This window comes from Glycine soja, chromosome 14 (assembly GCF_004193775.1).
Source record: "Glycine soja cultivar W05 chromosome 14, ASM419377v2, whole genome shotgun sequence".
Classification (NCBI taxonomy): Eukaryota; Viridiplantae; Streptophyta; class Magnoliopsida; order Fabales; family Fabaceae; genus Glycine; species Glycine soja.
The window spans coordinates 9,321,614-9,335,586 of record NC_041015.1 but is presented as its reverse complement, the minus strand read 5'-3'; the positions used below and the strand labels follow the sequence as shown (position 1 = coordinate 9,335,586).

The window sequence follows — 13,973 nt, the reverse complement described above, 5'->3', positions numbered from 1 at the left end:
ACAATTTTACTATTCCCAATAAACACCTTAACCTTAAGAAGGTACATTAAGTTGCCACATTTGCAACGATTTCGTAATTCAGTTGAGATAGCTCGATCTCGTGAGCATGGCTTTGCGGCTTTTGGTATCGCGGGTAAGTTGATTCGTGTTCCTCAATCAACACATGCCCTTTGTCAATATTTCCCTTGTTTTTTTATTGTCCCCGAAACCCTAATTTTGACCTTTTATTGGATTGGCGTATTGATTTTCATACTCTTTTCTCTTTGATCCGTTTTCTAGATTCTTTTTGCTTTAATGGATAATGGGTCTAATGGGTTTCTTCTGGTTTTGATTCAGGATAAGAAAATTTAAACCTTTCTGCTATTGGGGGGTATAGCAAATTATTGTCTCTGTGTTTTGAGAGTTTTTAGGAGCAATGAAGATTGCATCCATATTGGATTTCAGCTTGTGTTGGGTTATATGGTCCTTTGTGTATGGAGTTGTTTGCTTTGTGACTTATGAATGAAGACCCTGTGGATGGTTCGAGTGTCATCTTTGAACAGCTGTTTTTTAACTTATTATTTTTCTTCTTTTATTGTTTTGTTAGTGGTGGAGGTTTTGGTCATTTTTATGAGATCCTCGGTTTAAATCTCACCATTGTACACCAAAAAAAACATATAGAAACAGAGTGTAAGACACTAGGCAAGGATGAGAATATGGACTTATGTTCATTAAGCTTGTTGTATGTATTATTGATTATGTGGCTAATTTTGCACAATCCTAGTTGACATATTTGATCTATATTTTACATTCCTTTAATGTTTTCAGTTACTTTTATAATTTAATTTTATAGGTTGCAAGACGACAGATTAAAAGTGTGTTTGCTACAAGCTATTTTTCTGTCAATAAGCTTGGAGATCGTGCAGGTATAAATTCCTTCGTCCTGGACCATGCATTATTCTTATAGTTTACTTAATGTTATTTGCTTATATAAGAAACTGATTTTTTTTCTCTTCTGAATGTAGCTTTATTTATTCATAATTATGCTGTTTTTGGAGTTAACATTCTAGAATTTGTTGTGTTGTGGAATTCTTTCATTTTTTGTCCCTTTTTTTCTTCTTCTTGGGAGATGGGGGTGGGTCAGTTTATTTGTGAACTTATTCATGTCTTTTTATTCCTTTTCAATATATGTTCAAATTCATAGTACCTGGATATTATGTCCCATTTGGCTCTTAGCTCTATTTTTTTCATTTACTTTTAAAAATACTGTAGGAAATAGACTTTTGGGTGCTCAAGAGAGATTTCAATCTAGCTACCTTGGCAGTATTGCTCGTCGAGCACGTGATGCAGATGAAGCCGCTGAAGTTGCTTATCTCAAAGAACTTTACCATCAGAATGATCCTGAGGCTGTGATTAGAGTATTTGAAAGCCAGCCATCTCTGCACAATAGTCCCTCAGCTCTATCTGAATACGTAAAAGCATTGGTGAAAGTTGATAGGCTTGATGAAAGTGAATTACTGAAGACATTAAGGAGAGGTGGTTGTTTGACTTGAACTGCTCATTTTTGTGTGATTGATTACCCTATATTTGTCAATGCATGTAGTGTGGTCTGTTTGATTTATATTTCTTGTCAATATTATTTAACTGACCTGTTAATCTTATTCATTATTCAATGATTTTTGCTAAGCAAGCAACCGTATTTGGTTCTCTTGCCTCTGCTTTCTTTCTGGGGTATTATGTTTCATAGGGGTGTAGAGATGGCCAACTTGTCTCTGCCAAAGTTCACTGGCCAGGCAGTTGTTTTCCTAACTTCAGATTTCATACACCGTGTTAATATTTTGATTAGAAAGCTGGGTTACTTACTAATCTGTGAAAAGTAAGTATTTTTTCCTGCCTGTGCACTAAGGAAACAGTCCCAAGGCATGACTTTATTTCCATTTCGGTGGGAACTCCTCATTTGCTGACTGTTAGGATTTGATGTTAAAGACTCTTCTAAATGCATTCTGTGTAGTCTCCTCTTCCCCCTCACCGACACATCCACACTCTTTTAAAGGTGTACTTTGATATCTTCTCTCATTTATCTGAAATTCCTTGATGACTTTAATATTGAGGGAAATCAGTAGGATATTGATGTATTATTGAAATAATAGAACTAGTGGGTTAATTTTTCTGTACTTATCTATTTCTCTCAAGCCAGTAAATAAATCTTTGTGTAAAATAGTATTGTAGTAAATAATTTTGTACTTTCGTTTGCTTTGTGCCGATAATCCATTTTCTGTTTGTACTGTTATTAATCTTACTGCATTAGCCATTTGGACATTCTTTAGCATATTTTTCAGAATATAAATTATGACCAGAGGTGATGTGGATTTTCAGGCATGTCCAATTCAGTGACTGAGGAAAAAACTGTAGGTGGTCTTTCTGCTTTAAGAAATTTGGGAAAATCAACAAAAGACAATACTATTGGAACTGCTAGTAATCCAATTCATATGGTGGCTAGAGAAGGTGGGAATATAAAAGATCAGCTATGGCGTACATTTAGGTTCATTGTGGTGTCCTTTTTCATGATTTCTGGTGTAGGAGCACTCATTGAAGATAAAGGAATTAGTAAAGGTATTCCTTGTTAGTGTAACCTTTTTGTATTTTTATTTTATTTTATTGAATCTGAATTTAGCAGACATGTTCTTTGGTTTGATTTTTCATATTTCCCAGGACTTGGTATAAATGAAGAAGTGCAACCTAGCATGGAATCAAGTACAAAATTTAGTGATGTAAAAGGTGTCGATGAGGCAAAGGAAGAGCTGGAAGAAATTGTTCACTACCTTCGAGATCCTAAGGTAGACATCTCTTGCATAAGTTCATGTTCTCCCCATTGCATACATTTCTAGCACTGTGCACCCTAGCTTGAGCACTTAAACTTGTATTGTATATGTAGATATAATATGCTTTTTAACATATCAATTTAACTATATTCATTGATACATGTCCTGAGCTATTTTGGTCTTGTTGATTACTTCATGTGATTGTTGATTTGATGCCACTTAAAGTAATGTAACTGCAATTGTGTGGACTTGGGGATGCAGATGGAATATGTCATTATCAATTGATGGGTAAAAAGTTGGAGAAACTTGTGAATAAGTTTGATCTCTTTCTTTGGATAATTGCCTAAATTCTAAAGTCAAATAACTTGGACATAATGCACACACTTCTAATGTGTTGCTTTTTTTAGATGCTTCTGTGTCACTATTCAGTAGGTACCTTGGTTCCTTAGCTTTCATACCAAATCTGTTTGTGCTGGAGCAAACTGGGTAACTGGATTTTGGTTTTTACATCAGGATGATACCCCTACCAAACATCAATAAAATCACACTTGTTTAACATGTGCTTACTAGGTACTACTTCCATTGGTGGTAGTGAACTGATAATTTCATTAGAATCTAAAACTGGGTGGCATATCCAAGATAATTGCTTAAATGGGCTATTCATTAGCAGTACCCTCTTGATGTCACATCCCCTTTCATACTTCTTTGTTACATTTTATATGCTTCTTTCCTGACTGCATATAGTGGCTTGTACTTTTCCTTATCATCTTTGTAATTGTATGACTTTTTTTCCCTTGTGACAGCGCTTTACTCGTCTTGGTGGTAAGCTTCCAAAAGGAGTTTTGCTTGTTGGTCCACCTGGCACTGGAAAAACTATGTTAGCAAGAGCTATTGCTGGAGAGGCTGGGGTTCCATTCTTCTCCTGCAGTGGTAGTGAATTTGAAGAGATGTATGTTGGTGTTGGTGCACGAAGGGTGAGGGATCTTTTTTCTGCTGCAAGGAAGCGAGCACCTGCTATAATATTCATTGATGAGATAGATGCTATTGGAGGAAAACGAAATGCAAAGGACCAAATGTACATGAAGATGACGTTAAATCAGTTACTGGTTGAGCTAGATGGATTCAAGCAAAATGAGGGCATAATTGTGATTGGTGCTACTAATTTTCCACAATCATTGGATAACGCATTGGTGAGACCTGGGCGGTTTGATCGCCATGTTGTTGTTCCCAATCCTGATGTAAAAGGAAGACAACAGATTTTGGAATCACACATGTCAAAGGTATTATTTTATGCCGTGCTAAGAATGTTGTAGAACACTGATTTGAAAAGGATAAAAATAGGATTAAATCACACCAAATTACAGAAGTTTCAGCAATTTCTTTTGTTTCATATTAAGAAACTCTTACTGAGGTTATCTCTGTCCAGAAAACTACCAAACACTATTGTCCCATAACATCCCTGTCTTCCCTACATAACTTTAAAGGGGAAGTAGTACATACTTCAGCAAAAATTTCCATTGTTCTTATGCAAAATGTAAGAATTATTTACTGTTGTGTGTTGTTCAGACCACACGAAATACTCTTATTTATAATGAATGGGGTTTACAAAATAATAAGTAATAATGGAAATAATCACATACTAAACTGCTGTAATTAAAACATATCAAATCATATATTTCACACACAACATAGATTAACTTCCATGCTGCAGTTTACAACTTCAGTTTGACCATTTTGTTTTTCCATGCCAAGTGTCTTGCTTTTCTTTAAAACTCTTCCCTACAGAAATAATTTCTTCCAAGAATTACTGACAAATAATGTATCGTGGTCATCAATGGATTATGGAACCCTGTGAAACTACAGTACTGAATCACTTCTTTTAGATTAACAAATATGGCAGCCACACTTTGTGCAGTATATGGATGTTTTAAGGGAATGATTGAATGAAGTGATCATATATAGAAAGTTGATCAACTACTACCAACACCACGTCATAACCCTTTAGATTTAAAAATCAAGTGATAAAATCCATAGATATATCCTCCCACACTTTAAGTCTTGAGTTGGCATAGGCAAAGGCTCCAATAGACTACTAGCAGGCATGATCATATATTTTGTCTTTGACCTAGAAAGTTGAACAACTACTACCAACACCTCATCAGAACCCTTAGATTTAAAAAGTCAAGTGATAAAATCCATAGAGATATTGATAAGAGCCTTGGAGAACTACAGCACAAAAGCCAGTTATTGTAGTTGGAGAACCAGAGGCCTTTATAAACCCCACACTAGAATCCCATACTTCCAATGTGGGACTAGTCCCATACCTTGCTATTGGATCCTAAAACTCAATAATCAGAACACATTCACCATGATAATTTTTCTTGAATCTTGACAAAAATTACAGGACTAGAAAAAGCAATTCCACTATGTTTGATTATACCCTACTTTAGCATAGACTACACTTACTGCTCTATATCATCCGATCTCCCTTGTATGACTCCCTACAATACTGTTAAAACCTACAGGTTCCCTTTAAACCACACCAGATTACAGAAATTACAGCAATTTCTTGCTGTCTCAAAGCTCAAAAACTCCTAGCAAGGTTATCTCTGTCCAGAAAATTACCAAACACATTAGATAACTCTCCCCCCTCCCCCAAATAACACACAAATACACACAGAAACTGTCAAATGACAGTTATTAAAACTAAGTCCTAACATTGCAGTATTTTAAACTGCTATAATTATTAAAACCAAGTCCTATATTTCCTTGAATAGGCTTTCCAAATAATTGGTCTCTTTGGGTTAACAGAATGTATCTTATTTGGTAGATTGAATTGGATGGCATATGACGCCTTTTTCAGAGTTACATAGTTAGTGCTGTCATTATATTGGTGCAAAATGTTGCTGTTTTAAGCTTCTTTCTTTGGGCTATGATTGGCTATCCATTGGATACTTTTGTGTATGAGCCCACACCCATTTATTTTGAAGTTTACGTAAGATGGCATTTATTATATCCATTAAATGTATAACTATGATCTTAGATGATTGTGTGAGCTTCTTGATCAGGGTTACCTATTTCTTATGCTGGATTTTTGTTTCCCATCAAATACAGGTTCTGAAGGCTGATGATGTTGATCTAATGATCATTGCCCGAGGAACACCGGGGTTCTCTGGTGCTGACCTTGCAAACTTGATTAACATTGCTGCTATCAAGGCGGCAATGGATGGTGCTAAAGCTGTGAGCATGGCTGATTTAGAGCATGCAAAAGACAAGATCCAGATGGGAAGTGAACGCAAGTCAGCTGTCATATCTGAGGAGTCACGGAAGTTGACTGCTTTCCACGAGGGTGGCCATGCCCTTGTGGCCATACATACTGATGGGGCCCTCCCTGTTCACAAGGCAACTATAGTTCCCCGTGGAATGGCTCTTGGCATGGTTACTCAATTGCCTGACAAGGACGAGACCAGCATTTCCCGTAAACAGATGCTTGCTACGCTTGATGTTTGCATGGGAGGTCGTGTCGCTGAAGAGCTAATTTTCGGAGAGAACGAAGTCACTTCTGGTGCATCCTCAGATCTCAGGAAAGCAACTAGTCTGGCAAGGGAGATGGTTACCGAATATGGCATGGGCAATGAAGTTGGACTAGTCACTCACGATTATGAAGATGATGGTAGGAGCATGAGCTCAGAGACTAGGCTTCTTATTGAGAAAGAGGTGAAGCAATTCCTGGAGAGGGCCTACAACAATGCAAAAACTATTCTGACCACTCACAACAAGGAGCTTCATGCACTTGCGAATGCCCTTCTGGAGCATGAAACCCTTTCAGGAACTCAGATAAAGGCATTGCTTGCCCAAGTTAGATCTCAGATGCAGCAGCAGCAGCCCCAAACACTTGAAGCTCAGAACAGTTCACAATCCAACACAGTGCCTCCATCATCTAGCAACCCGGCATCTGCTGCTGCTGCTGCTGCAGCTGCCGCCGCCACCACAGCCGCAGCTACAGCTACTGCTGCTGCCGCCAAGGCTAAAAGTGCTCCAGTGGGATCTTAGCAGGACAAGATATGCTGGAGACGTGTAGCAAACATAACTTTGTACTGCCAGATTGAGATGTGCTTAGGTATTTTTTTTTCAGGTTTTCTCAGTTGGAGGAACTCAACTCATGCACCTCGGAGACTAGTTGACATTAAAGTATATACATTTTCTTTTCTCATTGTTTGTCCCCAACTCAATCTGGTACTCTCACTCGATCTTTTTCTGACTATAAATTATAACAAATTACCTTGTTCAATTCAATTTCCTCTATTGTTTCTTTTTTTCTTATCCGTGGTAACAACTAATTCCCCTTTTCTGAAATGCCCTGTAAAGTCAATTAATACTTTAAACTATCAAACAAACTAAATAAAAAGTTGCTTTGCCACTACTTCTTATCTTTAAATGATCTACTTTCCTAAAGCTAAAAATCGAGTATTAGTTTGAATTTTGTAAAATGCCAAGAAATTATATGGCTTGTTTTTATTAATAATTTTTATAATTTGAAGAGAATGAGTTGGAAGAGAATGATTTGTATGTTTATGAGTACTCTTTCACTTGTGTACGTGAGAGCATTTAAAATTTATAGGAGTTTCCCTAAAGGAAAAAGATGAAAGTCTCGCTTGATTATGTCTACTTGGTACCCATTTGGACACATGATTAGTAATATGCAAATATGGTTAATTTGACTTTATAAGCGGTTAAGAATAAATGAACATGGTTGTATACAATTATTAATATGTTGACATTAACCATTTTTGTGAGATAAATCTAACTAATGTTAATAATCTAAAGATACTATTAATCACATATTGATAGCCGAATACAATCACATTCAATTTACTTTTAACAACTTGTGACACAAAGTCAATTATATTTATATTTAGGTTCAATTAGCCATTTAATTCCTATACTTTCTAAACTTATCTCTTTTAGTCCCTATAATTAATAAGTAGATTGTTTTAGTCCTGAAGTTTAATAAGTAGATTTTTTTAGTCTCCAAAATTTACATTTTAATTCCTAGAAGGTATGAGCTTTTTGATAATTAAAATGTAAATTTTATGGACTAAAAAATTTACTTGTTAACTATAGAGACTAAAAGGGATAAGTTTAAAAACTATATGGATTAAATAGATAATTAATCTTTATATTTATAAATATAATTAACCATTTAGGGTGGACACAAATTGAGTTTGAGATATTTAGATATATATTTATCAATGTTAATTGATTTTGATTTTTTTATAACATTTTTTACAATTGAACAGAACCAAATTAATGATGTTCAAGTGGGGTCAAAGGGTAGACTAATATAAAGTAATTAAAAACCGTTAAAAAAATTGGAGAAAATAAGAAATCATAATAAAATTAAAGAAATTTGATGAATAATATGAAAAGTTAGAATTATAAAATTACATCATATAAAAATTAAGTCATAAAATTACACAACATAAAAAATTATGTATTTTCTAAATGGTTATAGGTTCGAGTTAGTTTGAGTTATGTTGAATTTCATGTGATTATATCTAATACTTAAACTGATAAAATCAAGTTTACAATTTTTAAATTTCGAATCAAACTAATGATTTGAAATCAACTCAAATTTTCTCCTTTGTTTGATTTGGGATTGATGAAGTTATTGGGTCAACTTGAACATATGCTCACCCTTATAATAATCATGTGACATTAGTAATCTCATGAAATTATTCATCACTAGTAAGACAAAATAACTATTATTAGATATTTAAATAACCCATATGTACAATAATGTTCATTTATTCTTAATCACTTATGAGGAAAGGCTAATCATATTTACGCATGTAGTTAATCACATTAATAATTAATAATCTCTTCACATTATTAAATATATGTAAGACAGAATTAACTTCCATTAGATATTTATCATGACATTGTCAATCCATATCAATAATTGTATACAATCATGTTCACTTACCCTTAGCCATATTTATACACGTCATTAATCATATATGTTGGATGAAAAATCTCAGCCGTATGTTAATTGGGACTTTACTAAAATATAGGACAATAATGTAGTAATTTTTCAAATATAATATTATTTTTCTAATGCAAATATTTTGATATGTACCCCAATATATTTCCTTGAATAAAAGAGTAAAACAGTTATAGATTAATAAAGTTTTAAGAGAAGATGATTGAGCAATAATCTATTACTTGATTAGGTGTAAATAAAGAGGAAGGAAAATATGAGATATAAAAAAAATAACATCAATTTTTGACTATTTGAACGGAGAAATAGAAAGAATAGAAAATTTTTAGTGACTATTAATCCTGCGTATAAAATAATTCATCCAAAAAATTAAGTGAACAGGAGATAAACATGTTGTATTTATTTATTGTTATTTAAAATTAAATATTTTTAATAGGATCCTGGAGAGAGTTTATGTAGTAAAAGATTTTTTAAAGAGATATGTTTAATTATTTATTTTAGTTTCAATTGACATAAATGTCACATGTAGTAGGGATGATAATTGACACATTATTAACAGGTCAAATTAACATTCTAAATAATTAATTCATTAAAAATAATAAAAATAATTAATTTAATTAATTTCAAGGGTATTGTTGTTCATTCCTTTCAGAAAAATACTTAATTTCATTTGACAATAATATAAATTTAATTTTTTTAAAAATATCTTCAAAATTAAATTACTTTAAGTAGTGATTATATGTGATGACACTCCATGTAATTCTTGGAATTAATATTTTTCTTCAACCAATAATTTTATATTATCGTTCAATTAATTAAAAGTAAGTATTATTTTATTTTTACTAAAAAATGTTTTTGGAGTACGCAATGCGTACGTAGCACCCTTTACTTGTCCTGAGTGCTTCGAAGATTATGCAAAATTTTGTCTTCAAATTAGGGTTCGCAGAGATTTTCACCCAAGTGATTGAGTATCGGAATTCCTTCCTGCAATTCGGGAGACGGTACGAGATCTTGTTCTTTGATTCGAAGGTATATTGTGATATTATATTTGTTTAACTTCTAAAAAAATTGAAACAAATATTTGAATCTGCTAGTTATAAAAATATTGAAATTATAAAAAATATTTAAAATAATTTAAATTTGTTAGTTATAAAAATAATTCAAACAAAAATTTTAAATTATTTAAATTTTTTATACAAAATATTGAAACAAATATTTTAGCTGTATAACAAATTTGTAAGTTGTAAAAAATGATTGAATTTTTTTTAAAATATACTAAATTTGTTAGTTATAAAAAAATATTTACACGAAAATTTAAAAGGTTTTAAAATTGTTAGTTAGTTTTAAAAAAAATGATTGAAATGAAAATTGAATTTAAATTTAAAAATTTGATGAAATCAAAATTTAAAATATATTAAGATTGCTAGTTTTAAAAAATGATTGAAACTAAATTTTAAAATATATTAAATTTGGTAGTTATAAAAGATATTGAAACCAAAATTTAAAATATATTAAGATTGTTAGTTTTCAAAAATATTGAAACAAATATTTAAATTAATTTAATTTTGATAGTTTTAAAAATTAATGAAACAAATATTTAAAATAATTTAATTTTGTTAGTTTTATAAAATATTGAAACAAACATTGAAAATAATTAAATTTTGTTAGTTTTAAAAAAATTTGAAACAAATATTTAAAATAATTTAAAATTGTTAGTTAGTTTAAAACAATTGTTGAAACCAAAATTTAAAATATATTAAAATTGTTTGTTTTCAAAAATGATTTAAACGAAAATGTAAAAGATTTTAAAATTGTTAGTTAGTTAAAAGGATATTTTAACATTGTTAGTTAGTTTTAAAAAATGATTGAAAATTCAAAATAATTTAACATTGTTAGTTAGTTAAAAATGATTGAAAGAAAAATTTAAAATATTTCAAAAATGATTGAAACAAAAATTCAAAATAGTTTAACATTGTTAGTTAGTTTTAAAAAATGATTGAAATAAAAATACACAATAAAATATTGTGCAGATAATGGTTAGAACTAGAGGTCATGGTTGTGTTTTAGGCCGAGCAATAGAAAAAGTCTTGGGAAGGAGAGAGGCGAGTGACGATGATGCCCCTAGCGGCGAAGGCCTATTGCATCTGCCCGTAGGCAGCTACAACAGGAGCGTGTTGTTGAGGATCTTCCTACAAGCGCAAAGGAATTGAACAAGGAGCAGCAATAAGCACCTGTTGAAGAAGCTGTTATTGATGTTGAGGGTTTTTCAAGTGGACCCTATAACACATTAGTTCTGAGAGATTTTGAACATCACATTGCTCTGAGAGTCTGGAATAGAAAGGAATGTAATTCTTAAAAAACATAAAACACGTAATTTACAACTTAATACTTTTTTTTACATGGTCGATATTATTGTTTGCAAGAACGTCCTGAGCTGAAGCTATCTTCCCATGGAAGGAAAATGACTAAGTTTGGGAGGTCTGCTCCAGAGATTGAAGGCCTTGTGGCTGCTAGCGGACTAAGTCCTCTAATCGCATGTTCCCTAGATACGGGCGATCGAGGACTAATGTCTGCTTTTATGGAACGCTGGCATAAGGAAACTAGTAGTTTGCATTTGCCCGATAGAGAGGTGACTATCACCTTGGATAATGTGACATTGTTGCTACATCTGCCTATCGCAGGGACGTTTTACAGATTCAAACAACTTCCTATCAACGACGCTATCGATATGTTAGTAGAATTACTTGAAGTCAGTGTTGCAGAGGCGAGAGCTGAGACAATTCAATGTCATGGCTCTTATGTTCGACTATCATGGCTGCGAGATTTGTATCAGATGAAAATCGAGGCATGTCACTAGATTGTAGCAACGCGAGCATATTTGTTGTATCTGCTTGGATGCACACTCTTTGCTAATAAGAGTGTCACACACGTGCACGTGGTATTCTTGAATGCACTGCGTGACTTGACGCACAGTGTGAATTATGCTTAGGACGCTGCTGCACTTGTGCACATGTATGATAATTTAAATGACGCGCCAAAGAGCACGACGAGGCAGCTTGCAGGATATATCACTTTGTTACAGGTTAGTTCAAATGTTAATAAAACATTATTTCATTGGCATTGCTTATTACATGTTGTCGATTATTGTAATGAATATTTTTTGAAAATATATCCAGTGTTGGATCTACGAACATTTCTCGTCTGTTGGTTCCGCCCTAGTTTTTGAGGATTATGACGAGAGGAGACCACGTGCATGCCGATGGACCTCTGGCAAGGCACTGCTCGTGTCGACATATCGCAGGCGTCTGGATAGACTGCCCTAACGTAGTGTGTTGGATTCTGTACGGTGACCACTGTTCATTTAGAAAATTTGAGATCATCTCATTGTTTTCTGGTCATCTCAGATGGGGTCCCTTAACGGTCATTCACCAACCAAAGACGGTTGTATGACAGTTTGTATACATCCAGACTATTCCACCACATCCTATTGTGCCTTTGGGTTCCACATGATTTCGCACCCATTCATGAGTCCGACATAGTCAGGGGATCCTCCTAGAGTTCCATCAGTTCAGCAATATGACACATTTGTTGAACCAGATGTGCATCAACAATGGATGGCGGCAACGACATCTGATGAAGCAGACGTCGATGTACATCATCTTGGACATCAGTGGTAATATTGTTTTTTGGTATTTTGTGTTTGTTTTTTTATTTTATTACTAACAATTGTTATGTTTGTTTTTTTTCACTTACTAGGATGGTTTTGTAGCAATTGCTGTTAAGTTGGAGAGGCTACTGAACCTGAGGATTTTGTCCGAAGGAACATAAGCCTATATTGTTGCTGAAGAATGTATGGGCATCGCAAGAAGCTACATTCACCAACCAACTGTAGGCCATAGATCAAGGTGTAGGCGGCGTACAGACGGTCATTAAGGTTTTTTTTCCTTATATATGTCATTTTTATTTTTTTTGGATAATTTATTTATTTGGTACACTTATGTATTGACAATAATATTTGGTTAATTTATTAATTTGGTGCCTTAGTTACAGACACGTTTTTAATTATGTTATACAAATTTTTGTCATCCGTTTATCGTTAATTAGTCATTAATTTTGATTTAGGGAATAAATTAATTCGTCCATAACAAATTACGAATGTACGTTTTTTGTAACATTGAAGCATCATAAGTCATTGTCAAAATTAGCAACACTCTCTGAATTGCATGCGTCTTTTTTTAGAAAATGAATCGCATGCACCAAAGTTGACACGTACATACTGGCATAGAAATGATTACTCAATTGTTTTAGTTTTAATAGTAACAATGCATGTTTGATGCAAAATTAAAGCATGACATAACATTGTTGTACTTGAAAACAAATAGGAAGTGACACATCTATTTAAAAAAAAAGCACAAGTAGTCTCAGTGAATAACATCTATATATACCACACCAACATTCTTAAAAATCACACATTCTTGCCCAATCTACCTTTAGAAACCAAATTTTACGAGAAACTATGGCATTTTTGGGAGAAACAAGTAGTTAAACCATTTTCAACTCCTTATTAGGTTTTATTTTTCCAAATGGATTGATTATTCACAACGAATTTGATGTTTATTTCCAAAGTTCCACTCTGATAACCATTTGAGTACCTAATGATTGTGGTTTTGAAATGATAAAAAGCAGAATGCACAATACCCTTAACCTAACCAACGATCAATATTTGGATGATATTTACTATCGGTAGTCATTCGTAGATGCAGGTAACCAATTTGTCTTTCAATCTATGCAATTGAAAAATAATGATGATGTTAACACAATGTTAATGTGTAATGATCAATACTCGTGTGTTGGCCCGATTGAGTTATTATGTACCATTGGTAGAACACCAAATGGTATATTAAACTTACTTCAAGCCACTATGAATTCTACTCATGATGCCCTGCCATATTACAACGGGAGGTGGAACATGCCACACCAACACGACTTTGTGGGTTACTCTTTCACAGGAAAAAATCCAAAAAGATTTGACATTCCTTCGGGATGTAATATCGATGGACTAAAGGATGTGATCAAGCAAGTTGCACTTCAAGGGATTCTCCCTTATGGTATTCATGAATCACAAACAGTAAGACGATTGTTTTTTCGACAGTCAGATCATTATGAGTATT

The 13,973-nt window shown here is 33.3% G+C and overlaps 1 protein-coding gene across 1 annotated transcript; it reads left to right on the top strand.

The window, feature by feature from the left end:
- Positions 1–7,113, top strand: LOC114383319 (ATP-dependent zinc metalloprotease FTSH 4, mitochondrial-like). Its single transcript, XM_028342968.1, has 7 exons — positions 1–133; positions 833–905; positions 1,252–1,515; positions 2,356–2,592; positions 2,692–2,816; positions 3,605–4,081; positions 5,916–7,113. The coding sequence occupies exons 1-7, from the start codon at positions 107–109 to the stop codon at positions 6,852–6,854; spliced, it is 2,142 nt and encodes a 713-aa protein (XP_028198769.1). The 5' UTR covers positions 1–106; the 3' UTR covers positions 6,855–7,113.
- The last annotated feature ends 6,860 nt before the right edge of the window (positions 7,114–13,973 follow it).

Coding starts and splice junctions, on each gene's coding strand:
- LOC114383319 (XM_028342968.1), top strand. CDS start 107: ATGGCTTTGCGGCTTTTGGTATCGCGG. Junction 1,516..2,355: donor ACTGAAGACATTAAGGAGAG/GTGGTTGTTTGA, acceptor GTGGATTTTCAG/GCATGTCCAATTCAGTGACT. Junction 4,082..5,915: donor TGGAATCACACATGTCAAAG/GTATTATTTTAT, acceptor CATCAAATACAG/GTTCTGAAGGCTGATGATGT.